Raw genomic sequence first — 18,078 nt, 5'->3', positions numbered from 1 at the left:
TAAGGAATTAATGGTTACAATATTTCTTTTACAAAAAAGGCGTCGTAACTTTGAAAAATAATTTCTTAGAAAAGAGGCTTCTAAGAGAAGCTAATGTTATGATGTAATCGATAAGGAAAACTATGAATTATTTATTTTTGAGGTCATACTACAACTACGTTTGTCTTGAAAAGAATTTTATAAGAAAAAAATCTGGCCACACATCTAATTTTAATAAAAAATCTAGAGTAAATGTTGCTCAACCAAACAATGAACTATTTTTACCTATATACAGAGAAAATGCAAAAATATCAACCAGGATGAACCTATGACCCCCGACATTATAACGTAAACTCAATTGCATACGTATAAAGTAAATACCCATATTATATAAGTAAATAAGCCTCATTAGAAGTGATATAAGTCATCTATATATATAAAATCGAAAGGTCACTCACTCATCACGAAATCTCAGAAACTACATGTGCTAGGAATCTCAAATTTTACATAGGAGTTACTTATAGGAGGTAGGTGCTCGCTAAGACGGAAATTTGTAATATTCGACTTCTAAGGGGTTGTTTTTGGGGTTGAAATTTTTTTTTATGAAACTTCGTTACTACAAATGCTAGGAGTCTCAAATTTTGCGTGGACGTCACTTATAGGACGTAGGTACTCATGGAGTAAGAAATTAATAATAACGTAGTTCACGCAGGCGAAGCCGCGGGCGGGCCGCTAGTCTAGTATAATATTTGTTATATTTTCATTTAGAGTCTAGTCGTAGGGTAGTCATAGGGTTCGATTCCCACTCGAGAAAATGAAATAACAAAGTGCGGCGGTTAAGTACGAAACTCAACATGGCTCATAAATTTGACTGAAAATGGAGAACGAAAACGTCTTAACGGATAACGGTATGTCTTAATGTTAGGTTCCCAGGTTCTCTTTGCCCACTGTCTTTTGTACGGGATGCATCGTTAAATTTTTAAAAACAAAAAAAATTAACATACATTTTATAGTTATACCACTTTTGTTGCTTAGTAGGTTCTAACATCTAATGTGTACTTGACTAGTGAATCTTCTAACGCTAGTAGTGATTGAGATATTGTACGTAACAGTGTTTTATTTTATTTTTAGTTTCAAATTTTTTTGTGGTAAGTTAAAAAATAAGAACAGAGAGTTCTATAAGATATTAAAATTAAAAAATTAAATTAAAAAATCATCAGGCTTTGAGGCCTTGAATTTGAAGAAATTGAGGCCGTCTTGGCGCAGCGGCACAAGGGTGTGACTGTAACGCGACGGTTGTGGTTTCGATTCCCACCCGAGGAAGTGAAATATTTGTTTACGTTTATATTTCCATTCCTTCGCTCTGGTTTCGAGGCAAAGCGCGGCGTTGAGTTCTGCCACTCAACACTGAAGCACTGAGGGGGGGGACTCGAAACTCTTACGGGAACGGGAAAAACGGGATTTTCTGTTCTACGTCGTAAAATCACCGCAAGATAAGCTGCGGGTGGCGATTAATATGATAATATAATAGTTTGAAATTCGTTTAACTTTTTTTTCTAATAAGCGATTTATTTATTTAGCTAAAATAAGCATATTTTTTGTTATTCATGTCACGTAAATATGAAAACGCACGAATTTTAAACTATTATAAAAATTAAGTAAAAGAGCAAATTTGATTTACACTTAGAGGAAAGAAAAAAATAATATTTTGTTTTCCTCGTCCTGGTAACGGGAGCACAACGCGGAATTGTATTCCGCCACTCCACCCAATGCCTCCATAATTCGGCGGAAAGTGGGGAATGGTAGTGCCTTAATGGGAACAGAGGGTTTTAACGCTAGGTTCCCGGATTCCCTCTGCCTACTCTATATGTGCGGGACGCAGCGTGAAGCTGATAAGAAATTAAGCCATCGTGGCGAAGTCACAGAGGCTGACTGTAACACGACAAATTGCAGAGTTCCAACACTCACACCCAGTGTGGGGATGGGGGTACAATACTAGGTCCTCAACCTACTCTCCTATATGAAGCGTGAAGCTAAAAAACTTATCAATAAATGCTCTTCTTCTTCCACATATTGTGAATATCGTCCTTTAAGATTTTATTTATTTCTTATTATTATAGAAAAGTATGCAATGGTAAAACTAATATTTACAGTTACTTAAAGGCGGATATTATATATTATTTTACAGTAAACAAAGTTTCGAAAACCTATGGAAAACTACTGACCTCGAATTTATTTGAGTGTTGTTCAAATAAGGATTTATGTTTTAACACTTATTTGATTTTCTGATAAGAATTGGGTTGCTACGCGGCGTTAAGTTCCGCCACTCAAAACGCAATGCCTTTAATATTGAACGGAAAGTGAGGAGCGAAATGACTTTTCATTAGGTTTCATAAGCCTGCCCCGCTATGCATGAAATAGCATTAAGCAGGTTCTTTTTATTAATTATCTAAAAACACATACTGATATTATATAGCTAAGCTGTTTATTTAGTTGAACGCGCTAATCTCAGGAACTCCTAGTTTGAATTATAAAATCACGTACATCAAGTAAATCGTGTCATTGTAACCTCCCACACTTAAAATGTACATGGGCGTAAGAAAATGGGGGGCCGGGTGCGCCCTGCCCACCCACCAGTGGTGGTGTCCAGTCCAGAAATTTAACTAATAAAAAAATTGCCCCGAACAATTAAAAAACACAACATTTACACGGACATAATATCTTTTCAAAGCTAAAGCTAGGCCCCCAGAAAATATCTAGATATGCCCATGAGAATGTATCATATAATCGCTCAAAATTAAATAATATTTGCTTACAGTTGAAAATGCTACTTTGGTTATTATTCATATTCTCCGCAAAGTGGAGTATTGCTTCACAAGAGGGAAGTCTTGGAAGATTTCAAGAAGTTTTCGCTTGGAAGCAGCTAACTTATGATGTGAATGGACACTTACGTAAGTTTTCTTGGGTACTCGTATGCAGATATTACTATTTTAGTATAGAGGAGGTACAGGTTCGAATTTATTGACATTTTTATTAATTTATAGTCTTTACGCTTTTTCCCGTATAGCAAAGTAGGCCAATGTAAAGGCTGAGGCCTTGAGGCCAGTTGTGACGCAGGGGCACAAACATACGACTGTAAAATCGATAGGTTGTGGGTTCGATTCCCACACGGTGGAATTAAATATTAAATATTTTCATTTCCTCGCCAAAGCGCGTAGTTGAACTTAGTGTTAACCTTTTTCAATTAATTTCTTTGTGTATATTGTAAAAAAATCTTAGAGTGATAAATTCTGTGATAAATTCACAAAAGTTTGCAATTTTTTGTCCAAAGAAATATGACGTTATTACGTAAATTATCATCCGTAAGTTGTAGTTTTAAATCATAGTGAATTACACATATTTGTTTTTCAATTTCTAAGAAGAAATCGTGATTTAAACGTCCTTTGATTGACCTATACTATACTAAAATATTGAATCTTCATAATAATATATTCAAGCCTCCGTGGCGCAGCATCTCACTGTAAGCGTGACGGTGGTAGGTTCGATTTCGATTCCCAGGAATAAAGTATTTCGATTCCGCCTCTAAACATGCAGTGTCAAAAATTGTGCGGTTAGTGGAGAGCGGAGTGTCTAAACACTAGGCTCTCCTGCCTACTCTGCTTTGTATGGGATACAGCTTATATTGCATTATTATTATATTGGTCTATTTAAAGATATCATGTGACTACATTAATACGTTATCGACGACAGAGATACTTGATTTAAAGCTGCACTGACCTAAATCTAAATAAGGACTTGACCTGCTGCGCAGTAGAACACGCGACGGTTGCGAGTTAACTTCGGGGTACAAGATAAAGGGGAAATCTTAAATAAAAATATAAAAGTTCTACAAACATATATATGTTTCCGAACCAAGACAAAGTCTGCCAAAAAACTAAAAAAAAATGTATGAACTAATTTTAAAATGAAAAAAACCGGGCGAGTGCGAGTATGGCTCGCCCACCGAAGGTTCCGTACCAATTGCATGGATGTAGGTCAACAAGAAGAAGCTTCTAAAACTTGAGAAAATTAAGTATACACAGGGTTTGATTTAATATTTTCTTCTTTTCTTCGCTGGTCACGAGGCAAAACGCGGTGTTGAGTTTCTCTTTTCTCTCTAGTCGGTACTCACCACGCAATGTCTCCAGAATTATGCAAAACATGAGGAACACAGTTTCTTAACACTATGTTTACAGCAGCTACACAATACTTAACATACGGCTGCTAAAAAAATATCCTTGTTACAGTTCTACACGATAGGTTTGGTACACCAACCGGCGCCGACAAAAGAAGTGATGATCAGATCATCTTTGAGACTGATGATGTCGAAGATAAAGGGTGGAATTCCAGTAAGTTGATTGATTTAATGACTAAATTAAAAAAGGTGATCAGTTTACCAATCATCAATCATCAAGAATAAGAAAGGAAATTAAAAATATATATTTATTTATAGGACCCCCAAATGATGATTCAGGACCAAACGATCAGAACATACCGAATCCCAATGGTAAGATTTTATATACGTTTATTTTTTTATACCATATCCCAGAACGACATACAGAAGAGTAGGCAGAGGGAACCTAGTGTTAACCTAATTCCATTCCTCAATTTCTTTCCAATTTTTAATACGTTGTTTTAATTTATTCAAGCGAGTGTGTGTGTTTTCTTATGTTATATAAAAATTTCAGATGAAGCTGGCAGGTTTTTTGTACAATATAACAATATTCCTATGGGAGTAGAGAAAGTTGACGATATGTTATTTATCACTGTCCCCAGGAGGCGATATGGTAAGTCCCCCTCTTTACTGTCTCCGTATTTATTAATTAAGTTTAAAATAAAAACCGGTCAAGTACGAGTCGGATGCATCCACCGAGGGTTCTCTACAAATTTTATACTTGTAGTTCTCAATGGAATCACAGCTTATAAAAATTGACAAATATAAGTTTAATTTGAAATGACAGTAACAGTATTTTTCTGAAATATACTTATTTATGCATTACCAATTTCCTCATTTAGAAAACGTATTTAAAGAGTTAGGTCGTACGCTTCATAAGTGATATCACTTTAAAAATAATAGAGATTAACAATTTCAGGATTTAGTTTAGTAATGTCAGATTTTTAAATATATATCTATGTATATTTGTATATTTAATCATTAATTAAATAAAGATAAAAATAAATAAGTTACCGACTTCCATAATAATTTAAGTATTAGGTATATTCTTATGTTCTTTTGTAGGAAATTTTCTTCGTACCTACTCATATTTTTATAATTCGGCGGAATGGGAAACGGAGTGTTTTAACACTAGATTCCGTCTGCTACCCTGCTGTGTGCGGGATACGGCGTGAATCTGGGAAACTGTTTTTAGTATATTCATTGGTATCTCTATCTCCACAGGTATATTATCAACACTAAATTATATAGATTTAAAGGAAGTTCATACAAAATCTCCAGCACTAAGACCTTACCCCAGCATCTGGGAGTCACGTGCTCTAACATCAGTGTACAGAACTCGCGCGGACAAATGTGGCAGACTGTGGATGGTTGACACGGGTTTAATGGAGATACCAGGTACGAATCCTAAATAGGCTAGGGTTGATGTTTACAAAAAAACAGTTTTACGCCTTTTCCTGTATAGCAGGGTTGCCACAGGATCACTATACGCCCACACTGTTAAGCGTGAGGAACGCAGTGTCTAAACTAGGCCAGTGTCTATTTAGGCTTTGAGTTAAAACTTTGCGTTTTTCACGCTTTCTTCATTTTTTTAAGACATTGGAAATTAACTGACGCACTGTCTAGAAACTTGGGCGGTGCGTGGTGCATAGTGTCGTAACACTATATATTCCCTCTGCCTTCTATATTCAGGATATACTCGTAGAGTGAAACTTAAAATGTATTATCTTAATACGTTTGAATTGAACTGGATTGAGATAAAATGAAATAAAAATTTATTAATTTTTTGTAAAAACTGGACGTTTAAAGCGACACGACGCTTCAAGGGTTAAAGTCTAAGCTTCTAATCCTTATCCTTAGATCTGATGTTCTGATAATTTAAAATTATAGGTATTACTTTAAAGGAACAATGAAAAGACATACATATATTATTCAAAGTCATATTAAGACAGACAGCCTTGGGCTTTATAAGGATTTACCACCAAGGTCAATGTATAAGATAATGTGCATATAGAAATATATAAAATACTAGTGGGCCCGGACGCGGCTACGCCCGCGAAAATATAAGCCTAAATAATTAAAATAAGTTAAAAAATAATAATAAGTAGAGATTTATTATTAGAAAAAATATCTGAGTAACCAAAATAAACAAACAAAAGAAGTAAAAGTAACTAAAGGAAATTCTTAGTATTAGAAAAAGTATAAAGTATTTTTGTGTATTAAATAATTATTAATTTTTGCGAACAATATTAAATAAAATCCCAAATGATTAAAATTACGATATTTTAAGTGTATAACATCTGTATAGGTAACCGAACTGAGATAAATTAATTATAAGCAGCAAATAATTACATAAAAAATAATAGTAATTCGAAAATATATAAAAATTTACAAAATCATCAAAGTCATCTGCCCGTTCGCGTCGGTCATACTCATACTATACCACTCATAGGCTAGGTCATTTGGAATCAGTGACATCTTGTTTATTAGAATGTTATACAGTAAACTATAATTTCCATCTAGATGAAATGCTAAAAGTGACTATTATATTTATTTTCATAAGGATGAATATCAAATTATAGAAATCATCTAATTTTTGTTAATGTATACAAATCTATATCGGCGCGCGCCATGTATGCATTAAGCAAACTCACTTTGGGTGACGTTTTCTTAAAACAACAAACTTTGCAAGCCGTTGCTTAGCAACGCGTAGCGACGATTGTTATTAACATGGCGGAATAAATTGCTTGTCAAATTAATTATTTTAATTTATTGGTATATATCGAAAATATTACAAATATGAGAAAAAAAAGTATCCTATGTTCATCCCGGGGCCCTCAAGTATCTCTATATGAGTATTTTATCACAATTAAATTAGCGGTTTGGTCCTGATTGCCTAAAAGACAGACAGACAGACAGAGTTACTTTCGAATTTATAATATAGGTATGGATATGTTTGTATGTAAACGCGTTTTCTTAACAGGTAACCCTCAACAAGTGCAGCAACCAGCTATCGTCATATTTGATTTGAACAGGCATAAGCAAATATTAAGATATCCCTTGAAGTCTTCAGATATTCCAACGGCTAATACTCCTACAGGTATTTTTATTGATGTCTTTAATCGAGCCGTCGTGATGGTTGTGGATTCGATTCATACTCAGGGGAATGAATTATTCTCATTTCCTCAATTTAATAACAACTCAATTTAGTATCAAAACTCAAAACTAGCGTGATACGTGAGAAACGGAATGTCTCGATTCTACGTTGAGACACTAAGAACAAAGGACATGATCACATAACTAAAGCCTTATCTAGGTGTGCTCCCAGTCGAATTAACGAGGCCATTTTCTTTTTATTTTAGGTGTGCCAAGTTTGTTTTTCTTTTGTTTGTTTGTCAAGTTTGAATTATTTTTTATTTGGTATCCCGCACAAAGCATGGTAGGCAGAAGGGACCTGGGAATCTTTCAGTGGAAAGTGAGGAACGGAAATATATATTGCGAGTAATGGAATTGAACTTCACGAATTGAGTAATGGAACTCAACTTTACGCTTCACCATGGTACCAGAGCCAGAAAATAAATATTTCATTTCCTATGTGGGAGTGAAACCCACAACCTGTCGCCTTTACAATCGCGCGCTTGTGTCCTTGTGCCATGACTGCCCGTTTTCCTTCTTTGGTTTATCCAAGAGATTGGAAACCCGTACAGCGTATGATTAAATTTCCTCAACCTACCCTGCTAAGTTAACAATTGTTTTTATACTTATATATTTTTTCTCAGGTTTAGCCTCAATAACTATCGACATAGGTGAAGGTTGTGATGACGCGTACGCATATATACCAGATATCACCACATTTGGTATAATAGTATATTCTCTTAGAAGACATGATAGTTGGAGACATAGCCACGTGTATTTCCATTTCAATCCTACAGCTTCTAATTTGTATATAGCAGGTAACTTTTTTGTAATAATTCAATGTATTTTTTTTATGAAAAAAACTATATCTAAAAAACACACCAAGTGCTACTGCACACAAGGGATACAGAATGTGTTCGGAGTTTTAAATTATATGAGCTTAAACTCGAGTAGTATACTCGTAACCTCTGAAGAGTTCCACTTTCATATACTGGCTCTATCATCAGACAAGCTCAATTATACCACATTATTACATTATCACCTAAGCCATAGGTATAACTGACGAGTTTCAGAATAACTTACTGAGGCCAGTCGTGGCACAGCACGCAGGGGCACAAAGTGCGACTGTAAACGCAGCAGGTTGTGTGTTCGATCCCCATTTGAGTAAATGAAATATTTATTTAAATGTATATTTCCATTTCTCCGCTCTTGTCCAGGCATAGCGCGGCGTTGAGCTCCGCTACTCAACATGCAATGCCTCCAAAAAGTCGCTTTGTTTTTTTATCACATTAAGTTAAACTATTAAGGCCTCTAATATTTTCAGAGCAATCCTTTCAATGGAACGATGGTGTCTTCAGCATAACCCTCACAGAACCTGGACCAGACGGTTGCAGAACAGCCTACTTCCACCCGATGATCAGCACCCAAGAGTTCTCCGTGTCCTCTTGTGTTTTGAAAAATAATACTATTATGTCTAGAAGTAATTACTACACTTTTTACTCTGTAAGTGCCATTTTTGTAGGTATGTCTTATTTTTGTATCTATATTAAGGCAGGACTTAGGTAATTGTTATTAAATTACAGATAGTAGGCGACCGCGGTTCCCATGCCCAATCAACTATGCACGGATTCGATCCCAATACTCGCGTCATATTCTACGCCGACATCGGCCGTGATGCCTTGTCGTGTTGGAATACTGACTTACCGTTACAGCCTAGTAATATTGGAATACTGGCACAGGACACAAGGAAATTGAGTTATCCTTCAGGTAAACTTATATTATTACAGTCAAAGTACAACTCAAAACAATAAAAACAAACTGTAACTGTGACTGTAAAAGTGACGGTGGTAGGTTCAATTCCCATACGGGGAAAAGGACTATTTTCACTTCCTCATTCTGGCTAAGATAAAACAATGCGCTGAGTTTCGCCAAAGAACACGTAATGTCTTGCAAAGTTGGGCGGAGAGTGATATGAAAGGGAACCTAGTTGTATTAAAACGGGTTTAAAACAAGTAGGTTCCCTCTCCCTTACCTGATATGTACAGTATACAGCGTGTAGCTGTTCATTTATTTTCTTAATATTTTATGACATATATTTTCCAGATCTCCATGTAACTGACGACGAAGTATGGGTAATGGTAAATACTCTACCAAGATTCAGTTATTCAAGATTGAATAAGAACGAGTATAATTTCTATGTTTACAGGTACTTAAGTATTATAATTTCTTTTTTTTCATTTATGTATTTTGTAGGTATGTGCATTATTCGTATTGGATAATATTGAAGCTAGTTGTGGAGCAGTGGCACATGTGCGACAGTTGTGGGTTCAGTTCCCCCGATCTGGTAAGAAGACAAAACGCGGCGTTGAGTTTCGCCACTTATACCTCAGTGCCTTGAAAAATAGACGGTGCGTGTGGAATAGAGCATCTTAACACTAGGTTCCCTTTGTCTATCCTGCTATATGAAGAATACAGTACAATATAAAGATATTTAATGTAATACATATTATTAGGTATTTTGTTATTCTATGTAAATACATATAAATATATATTTCTCTATACATTGCACTTTGCAGGGGTAAAGTACGAGACCTGATATCTGGGACAGTCTGTTCAACATACTACTAAAGAACATGAACATGAGAAAATCATGAACAAATATATGAATTTATGTATTTAATATCATAAGTTATTAATGCATCACTTTAAAATATTGATTATCTTTCCTTATCTATTATGAAATAAAATCAGCTTTACATTGTATCCCGCTTTCAGCAGAGTAGGCAGAGGGAAAGTGTTAAGACATTCCATTCCCCATTTGCTACTGAATTCTGGAGGCATTGTGTGGAGCGGCGGGATTCAACGTCGTGCTTTCCCTCGACACCAGAGCGAACAAATCTAAATATAACTCAAATAAATATTTCATTTCCTAGAGTGGGAATGGAACCTACAATCAGTCACGTTTCCAGTCACACACTTGTGTCTCTGTTCCACAAATTGCGTCATGAAATGAAAATACAAATTTAAATAAAAATTTTATTTCTTCAAGAGGGAATCGAACCTATATTTTTTGACGTTTACAGTCGCACGCTCGTGCTTCTACGCTACGAACTGCGTCCAATAAAATATTTGCAGTTTTTCCAAAGACCAAAAAAAGAAAATTAAAAAAGGGGGATTAAAAAAGAAATAAAACAACAAAATTCTTTGCAAAAAACACCAAAACTCGATTAACTCTCTATATAATTATATATACTGTGACTCTTTCTTGCCAATGATAGCGCATTCAATCTATTATGAGGGTCCAAAGTCCAATCATAGTTTGAAGTTCTAGAAGTTACCAATTTAGTTATTAACCACCTCATCAGTTCCATTTTACTTATAAGTACTTGTAATTTCCTATAAAAAGAGTTCAAAATAAATATTAATTATAATTTTAACAGCCTTTATAAAGATAAAAATAAAAACAATATTTTAAATAGAACATACTGTATAGCTAGAGATGTATTTGTGTTTTTATTTTTTTCATATAAATATATTATTGGTATAATTTATTAATTTAAAATAACCTCTTAACTAAGTCTTTAATGCCTTTCAGTTAAAAAGTATAATATTCACGAAAATCAAAGATCTGATCATTTATTAATTATAACTAAACACAAAGGTCTTGCTTAGTTTCCCCAACTTACATAGACATAGTGCGGTGTTGAGTTCCGCAATATTTATACACACAGTATTTATGCTTACACTTAAAAACACAAATATAAACAAAAAACCCTTACTTATACAATGGTCCCATATTGAATTCTTTATTTTCTGGAATCTTCTGTACATCTTTCAGTTTACAGAGACTTGTGTCCCATTTCTGTCTAGTTTCCAATAATTCTGTTTCTTTTTCTTGTAGAAGTGTCTGCAAGTGTCTTAGTTCAGACTCCTTATTTTTGTAAATTGTTAGTTGTGATATAATTTTTCTGGAAAAATCATTTAAAAAGTTATTAAAATGATAAAAATGAGTATAAAAAAATTTTAAACATGTAAATAATTTAAATTATACATTTAATTATTTTTTTGGTTTGACATTGTATTCTATATAGCACTATTGGTAGAGGGAACCTAATGTTCAAGACATTGAGTGTTAAGTAGCAGAAGTCAAGAGTGAGGATATGAAAATATTAAATAATTCATTCCTCAAAGGATAATTAATTCCCCTAAGTGAGAATCAAACTCACAGCCACTGCTTTTACAGTGACACACAATAAAACAGCACAATGATTTCCCCTTTTAATTATGAAACTATAATTAACTACTTAGCAATTTACACTATTTAATTTATTTTAAAAAACATAGCTTGAGCATTGCTTGAGGCCTGTCATGGGAGCAGGGGCACAAACTCTGGACTGTAAACATTACTGGTTGTGGGGTCCCCACTAATTTATATTTTCATTTCTTTCCGCTGGTGTTGATTTCTGCCACTCAACATAAATGCCTCCACAATTTAGCGGAAAGTGGAGAACGGAATCTAATGTCTTAACACTAAGCTCCCTCTACCTTCCATATGGTGTGCAGAAAGGAGCATGAGGCTGATTTAATTTAAAACATAGTGTTCCCAAGATTAGTATTTTCTACCAAACAACATTTTAGTATATAACAATAAAAATACTCACTCTTTCCTTTCACTAAGTTCCGGGTCCAAATTCCTATCAGGTGTTGAGAGTAACTTTTTAACTGCATTTGTTTGTACTAATGTTTTTACTGTTTGCTGCTCAATTAGTTTCCATATGGCTGCATCTTCGTAATCTGTTATGGTAACAGATTCAGTCCTTTGTTGGTTAGTTATTTGAGGTTGTACTGTAATAAAAAAGGTATAAATAACTAAAAACAGAGAGAGAGAGAGACTGTAATATTATAATTACTATACTGTATTACATTATAATTTATATAGAAAAATACGAATTTTTGGTGGTAATAAAACTAATTACAAATATAAATTACATTTAGTGAATGTAACCTAAGCAATGTGCGACTGTAAACGCAACAGGCTCTGGTTTCGTTTCCCTCTCGAGGAAATGTTCAAAAATATATTTAATATTTTCCTTTCTTTGCTCTGGTGTCGAGGCAAAGCACGGGTCACTCAACACACAATGCCTACAGAATTCGGTGGAGAATAGAGAACAGAGTATCATAACACTAGGTTCACTCTGTCTTCCTAAATACAGCGTGAAAACTTACCAGAATAAGATCTAGATTGTAACTATTTTTTCTATCAATTTATTCAATTAATATTATCGATTATAACAAAGTACATAACAAATACTAATTCGTAAATAAAAAGTTAATATCACCAAAAATGTTTTAAATTTATGAGTGAATAATGAATATTATAATTTCTTTAACATATAATAGTAACACGATATAAGTAGTTTTAATTATAACAAATAATTCTTACCAGCTTTAGCTTGTAACAATTTTAACTTTGAAGAATATAATGCCAGATCTTTCTTTCTTTTAACTATAACATCTTCAAACGGCTCATTTATTTTTGCTGAAAATATTTCTTTGGATATACATTTTAGATCTTCCTCGAATGATACAGAAACATCGCGTAAAGCTAAAAAAGCAGACATGTTTAAAGTATTTATTAATTCTTATTCTTTTATTATTTTTCTGATAAGTTTAAATATTAATCATAATCTAAGTAATATTTATAATATAAGTTTTCACTTTTCAGTTGCAAAGTTTTGAAAATAAAAATTTAAATTAGAATTCACAGATTAAAAAAACCATAGATTATTTATAATTTATCTGAAAGCCATCCAAATTATTTGTTACCTGTTTTCGTAAAAAAAATGGAACAACATTTAATAGAAAATAATGATAATGGAATGATGATAATAAAAGACATAATTAAAAAAATATATTAATTTTAAATTTATATTTTATGTTTTTATGTGTTTATTTTAAAAACGTTAACCGCTTCCGGTTTCTAACAATATTTTCTTTATAATCTATGAATGTGACCTGATTCCTGAAAATCATGAGTAAATGTGTTCTGTGCTGAAACTGAAAATGGACTGTCAAATATTTTAATCACAACAAAAATGAAAAATAGTTACTTCTAGTTACTTCTTACTAACTCTTCTAACAAAAAATGGATAAAAATAAAGAATAAACACACCATGCATTTATAAACTAAAAATACACATTTTAATATATACAACTTATTAGAGATGGCAGAAGAGGAACCCATTCATTACATGTCTTACACTCCTACCGAAGTCCTTATTTATATATTCTCTTATATGACTCCCATACAATTAGTAAGATGCCGCCAAGTATGCTGGAGATGGAGGTTGATTATCGACAATTTACTTAAACGGGACCAATTATGGCGAGAATTTTGTAAACGAGACTTTAAGGATATGTATAAAGCTGCGTTTTACAAATGCAAATCTGGCTTACATTGGTGCGATGTATACAGAACCCTGTCTTTATGGCCTCGATTAGATGAAGCTACTGAGTCTAGAGATGAGTTTGCTCCAGCTTCCAGTTCAGCAGATGAGGTTCGGGACTTCCAAGTTTTAAGGGATGGCATTGTTGGTGTACACAGCAGAGGCTCGGTCACTTATTACGATTTAGACACTATGGAGCCCTTCAAAACAGGTAACATACAAGGCAATTACTTGAGATACATGGAAAATGAATCAACAATTTTGATACTCGGTTATAATCTCAATTTATTCATAATTAGAAAGTACAGATCTGATAAATCAGAAGGCAATGCTACTTTTCAAAGTGTTAAAACATTCATTTTGCGTAAACATGAAGTTTATTTTGTGACTCTAAGTGATGCTGTGTATATTTGTAAGTTAGATGATGATGAATTAAATTGTGAACAAGTAGCTCAAATGAGTTCTGGAGTTATGTGCATAGGATATACCACACAGCTAAACATATTAACATTCCAGCGTGATATCTTCTCTATAATAGGTAAAGAGTCTAAGTTACAATGTACTATGGGTCCCACAACAAACTTACTTCATGTTTTAAAAACCTATAATCTTCTGGAACATTTAGATTGGCGCGTATACTTTCAGTGGATGTATGTATTAAACCATTCTATACCACAAGGTCCTCTACGAGATATAATTATTATAAAAATATATGGAAATGCAGTTTTTATGGGTTCAAACTGGGGAGTACTTAGAATTTACTATTCTCCATATGTCAATGGAGAGTTTGATATATTTAAATCTGAACCTATAAGACAATACAATTTTATGGAACGTTGCGACTGTCCAGTTTTATCAATGTGTCCGATAATTCAAATAGATATTGTTGAAGGTGAAGATAGCCATTCAATTTTAGTTGCCATGCCTAAAAAAATCGCAGTTATAACATATTCTCATGATTTTTACAAAACTAAATCAATGCCTCCATATATTTATTCTGATGCAAAAATTTATACAGGTAATGATGATGCATAAGAAAATATCTTGTAATATCCAAAAACATTGTTCTTATTTGGTTCTTAATTGGTTTTATTTTCATTTCAATACAATTATAAATAGAGACAAACTGTAATTAAAATCTAAAATTTAATATTATGAATCTGTAGAGTTTGTGTGGTTGGATGGGCTTATCTCAGGAACTGATGGCTTATATTTCTCTATTGGAAGCAATCTTCCAATAAAGAAATATAAGCTGCTATTTATCAAAGGCAACTGGTACACTGGTTGCCTATTACATCAAAATCTATATAACCTTTGGGCTGTATTATAATATTTTAAAATATTTTTATTAGTAATTATAAACTAACTAATTACTGCACAAAAATTTATAACAATTTTAAACAAACTAAACTTTTTTTAATTAAACACATGTATTTAAAAATATATGTATATGTCAATAGAGTTACATCCTGTAACTTGATGGACGGATCAATGGTTGTCTACAGGTGTCTTCAGTACCTATCCATTAAACCATCGTGTATGTTCAGCAATTGTTTGTTTTTTTGGAAAAAAGTGGCAAGTGCAGCTGACTTTTGGATAATAAATAAGCACATGATTTTTTCCCATAATAGCTTGGTAATAACGATTTTGTATCATACCATAATTTAAAACTATCAATCAATAAATCTTGGAATTAACATCAAAATAAAAATGTTTTTTTCAAAAACTAAAATTAAAAATAAAAATTCAGGGGCTATATTAAAAAAAATTACTGGTGATTTTTTACAAGAGTATTTCATAAAACTGCTGGTATTTATGTTTCATACCTCTGAAAGTTTTATAAGTGTAGCTCAAAGATTACAGAATGAAAAAGTAAGCCTATGGCCAGTCTTAGCGCAGAGGCAAAGCGTGCGGCTGTAAACAGGACAGGTTGTGGGTTCAATTTCCACTTGAGGAATATGATTAAATATTTAATATTTTCATTTCCTCGCTCTGGTAATGAAGCAAAAGCGCGGCGTTGAGTTCCGCCACCAGGTTCCCAGGTTCCCTCTGCCTATCCTGCTACGTGCGGAATATAGTGTTTAGCTAAAAATAAATAAATAAAAATAGTTATAATTTTAATAATTTGACCTTAGATTCTGCGTTCAACACTTCACGTCTTAAATCTGGGTGGTGTGTGGAGAACAGAGTGTTTTAGCACTAGGTCCCGCTGCCTACCCTGATACAATGTGAAGCTAAAAAGCATCAGTTGATAGATATTTATGCCACTGTAAAAAAAAATGATCATTAATAATAGAAAGTTTTTTTTATTTGAAATCTTATTATAGTTATTATTTGTATACTTCATTTTAAAACGCTAAAGAGTTTGTTTGATTGAATGAAATTGAAAATTGATTGTGCTAATCTCAGGAACTACTAATTCAAATTTTTTTTTTTTGCGTTGAATAGTCCACTTATCGAGGGGGGCTATAGGCTATGCAATCAGTGACTTCTCAACACTTAGAATGAATCGTATGTCTTGCACAACTTTTAGTCATTTTCATTCCATGTGTAGAAGGCAAAATGATTTTGTTATTCACTTAAGAAGACTAAATAAGACTTAGGCCCTTTTTACTACTGTCTGATAAAGTGGTAAATATTGTCTTTCTTTTTTAGCTGCACGCTGTATCCCGTACATAGTGGGGTATGCAGAGGAAAACTGGGAACCTAGTGTTAAGATACCGTTCCCCACTTCCGCCGAGTTTTGGAGGCGTTGTTCATCGCCGCGCTTTACCTCGTTACCAGAGCGAGGAAATGAAAACATAAAATATTTCATTTCCTGAAGTGGGAATCGAACCCACAACCTGTCGCACCTACAGTTGCACGCTTGTTCTCCTGCGCCAAGACTGGCTATTTTCTCTTTAAACTAGTATTAGCCTCCTATTAAAATTTCTGAGTTAATCTATTCTATTTTCCAGTCGACGCGCGGGACAAGCGTGGCCACTGTAAACACGGCAGGTTGTGGGTTCTTTTCCCACAGGAGAAAATGAAATATTGAATATATTCATTTCCTCGTTCTGATAACGAGGCAAAGCGCGGCGTTGAGTTCCGCCACTCAACACGCAATGCCTCCAGAATTCGGCGGGAAGTAGTAACAAAAGTGTCTTAACACTAGGTTCCTAGATTCCCTCTGTCTACCCTACTATGTGCGGGATACAACGTGAAACTTAAATATTAAAAAAACTAAAAAAACGTTGGGCGGCCATATTTTTTTTTGATAATTTTAAATAAAAACCCTTTGTATAATAATTTTGCTTTAATATACACGCTGTGCAATATTAGCAATTTAAGTTACTTGTAATTGGCGCAGCCAAAAAAATGCATTTTGTTTCTAAAATTAAGTGCAAAATTAGTTATAATTTATCATTTACATATTTTATTGCATAACTATTGAGGTCGTCGTGTCGTCGTGTCGAACTTTAAAATAATGAATTATATCATTTTATAACAAAAATTAATGTCATTTTATAATAAAAATGCAGTAAAAACGATGCATAAACGTAATAACACTCTTTTGATTGCGTTGACTTCAAAACTTGATATTTAATATTAATTCCAACTCGATACTTCAACGAGGTGTTGTCTTGACAGACGGACGACAAAATGATTCTATAATTGTTCCGCCTTTTTCTTTTGAGTTATTAGTGTTTTTGTGTATTTAAATAGTATTGTATAAGTATTAAGTATAATGTAATGTGATTTAATAAATAAAAATTTTCTATAAATTATTTTTATCATTTTTTAATTACTTAAATTTATAAATGAAAACTAATAAAATGGATGTTTGTTCTAATCTCTTCCAGGTGAATATTTGAATTTATAATGTAAGATATGTCAAATGTCGAAACAGAGACCAACAGACAGACCAGTTATGGCGCAGAGACAAGCATAAGTTACAGTCGCATACTGTAACCGCGACAGGTTGTGCGTTCGATTCCCACTCGAGGAAATGAAATATTTAATATTTTCTAGCTCTGGTAATAAGGCAAAGCGCGGCGTTTACGTCCACCATTCCACACACAATGCCTGCAGGGAACGGAGTTTCTTAACACTAAATGCAATGTGCGCAATACAGCGTAAAGCTAAGAAAAATAATAAAAATCATGCTGTATCCTGCACACAGCAGGGTAGGCAGAGGAAACCCAGTGATAGGACACTTCGTTCCCCATTTTCCGCCGAATTCTGTCGGCATTGCGTGTTGAGTGGCGTTTCGTCCCTCTTTAATTCTCACTTTGCCTCGACACCAGAGCAAAGAAATGAAAATAT

At 33.6% G+C, this 18,078-nt stretch overlaps 3 protein-coding genes across 4 annotated transcripts; 2 read left to right on the top strand and 1 right to left on the bottom strand.

Annotated features, from left to right (window-relative positions):
- Positions 1-1,022: 1,022 nt before the first annotated feature.
- Positions 1,023-10,295, top strand: LOC146538547 (L-dopachrome tautomerase yellow-f-like). 2 transcript variants are annotated; one of them, XM_085186615.1, is made up of 12 exons: positions 1,023-1,127; positions 2,798-2,930; positions 4,266-4,367; positions 4,472-4,525; positions 4,707-4,805; positions 5,417-5,590; positions 7,176-7,292; positions 7,972-8,145; positions 8,652-8,830; positions 8,911-9,094; positions 9,431-9,533; positions 9,904-10,295. In XM_085186615.1, exons 2-12 carry the CDS (start codon positions 2,804-2,806, stop codon positions 9,953-9,955), a joined length of 1,365 nt encoding a protein of 454 aa, XP_085042741.1. In that variant the 5' UTR covers positions 1,023-1,127; positions 2,798-2,803; the 3' UTR covers positions 9,956-10,295. The 2 variants fall into 2 exon arrangements, with proteins under 2 accessions (XP_085042741.1, XP_085042742.1); XM_085186616.1 differs by having other exon boundaries at positions 8,652-8,834; positions 8,915-9,094.
- Positions 10,296-10,389: 94 nt separating this feature from the next.
- Positions 10,390-13,088, bottom strand: LOC146538546 (uncharacterized). The gene is made up of 4 exons (XM_085186619.1): positions 12,771-13,088; positions 11,989-12,172; positions 11,107-11,295; positions 10,390-10,723 (listed from the first exon to the last, which is right to left on the bottom strand). The coding sequence occupies exons 1-4, from the start codon at positions 12,946-12,948 to the stop codon at positions 10,555-10,557; spliced, it is 720 nt and encodes a 239-aa protein (XP_085042745.1). The 5' UTR covers positions 12,949-13,088; the 3' UTR covers positions 10,390-10,554.
- Positions 13,089-13,328: 240 nt separating this feature from the next.
- Positions 13,329-17,540, top strand: LOC146538545 (uncharacterized). Its single transcript, XM_085186617.1, has one exon. It carries the CDS (start codon positions 13,552-13,554, stop codon positions 14,806-14,808), a length of 1,257 nt encoding a protein of 418 aa, XP_085042743.1. The 5' UTR covers positions 13,329-13,551; the 3' UTR covers positions 14,809-17,540.
- Positions 17,541-18,078: the final 538 nt, after the last annotated feature.

This window comes from Heliconius melpomene, chromosome 6, assembly GCF_056956725.1.
Source record: "Heliconius melpomene rosina isolate 202511_hmr_F chromosome 6, ASM5695672v1, whole genome shotgun sequence".
Lineage (NCBI taxonomy): Eukaryota > Metazoa > Arthropoda > Insecta > Lepidoptera > Nymphalidae > Heliconius > Heliconius melpomene.
This window is presented reverse-complemented; position numbering and strand designations above follow the sequence as displayed.

What these genes read in the sequence shown, in the direction of transcription:
- LOC146538547 (XM_085186615.1), top strand. Translation starts at nt 2,804, where the DNA reads ATGCTACTTTGGTTATTATTCATATTCTCCGCAAAGTGGAGTATTGCT. An exon ending in AGATAAAGGGTGGAATTCCA is followed by an intron (nt 4,368 to 4,471) that starts GTAAGTTGATTG and finishes ATTTATTTATAG; the next exon opens with GACCCCCAAATGATGATTCA. An exon ending in GGGTTTAATGGAGATACCAG is followed by an intron (nt 5,591 to 7,175) that starts GTACGAATCCTA and finishes TTTTCTTAACAG; the next exon opens with GTAACCCTCAACAAGTGCAG.
- LOC146538546 (XM_085186619.1), bottom strand. Translation starts at nt 12,948, where the DNA reads ATGTCTGCTTTTTTAGCTTTACGCGATGTTTCTGTATCATTCGAGGAA. An exon ending in GAACTTAGTGAAAGGAAAGA is followed by an intron (nt 11,296 to 11,988) that starts GTGAGTATTTTT and finishes TGATTTTTCCAG; the next exon opens with AAAAATTATATCACAACTAA. An exon ending in AATATGGGACCATTGTATAA is followed by an intron (nt 10,724 to 11,106) that starts GTAAGGGTTTTT and finishes CTCTTTTTATAG; the next exon opens with GAAATTACAAGTACTTATAA.
- LOC146538545 (XM_085186617.1), top strand. Translation starts at nt 13,552, where the DNA reads ATGGCAGAAGAGGAACCCATTCATTACATGTCTTACACTCCTACCGAA.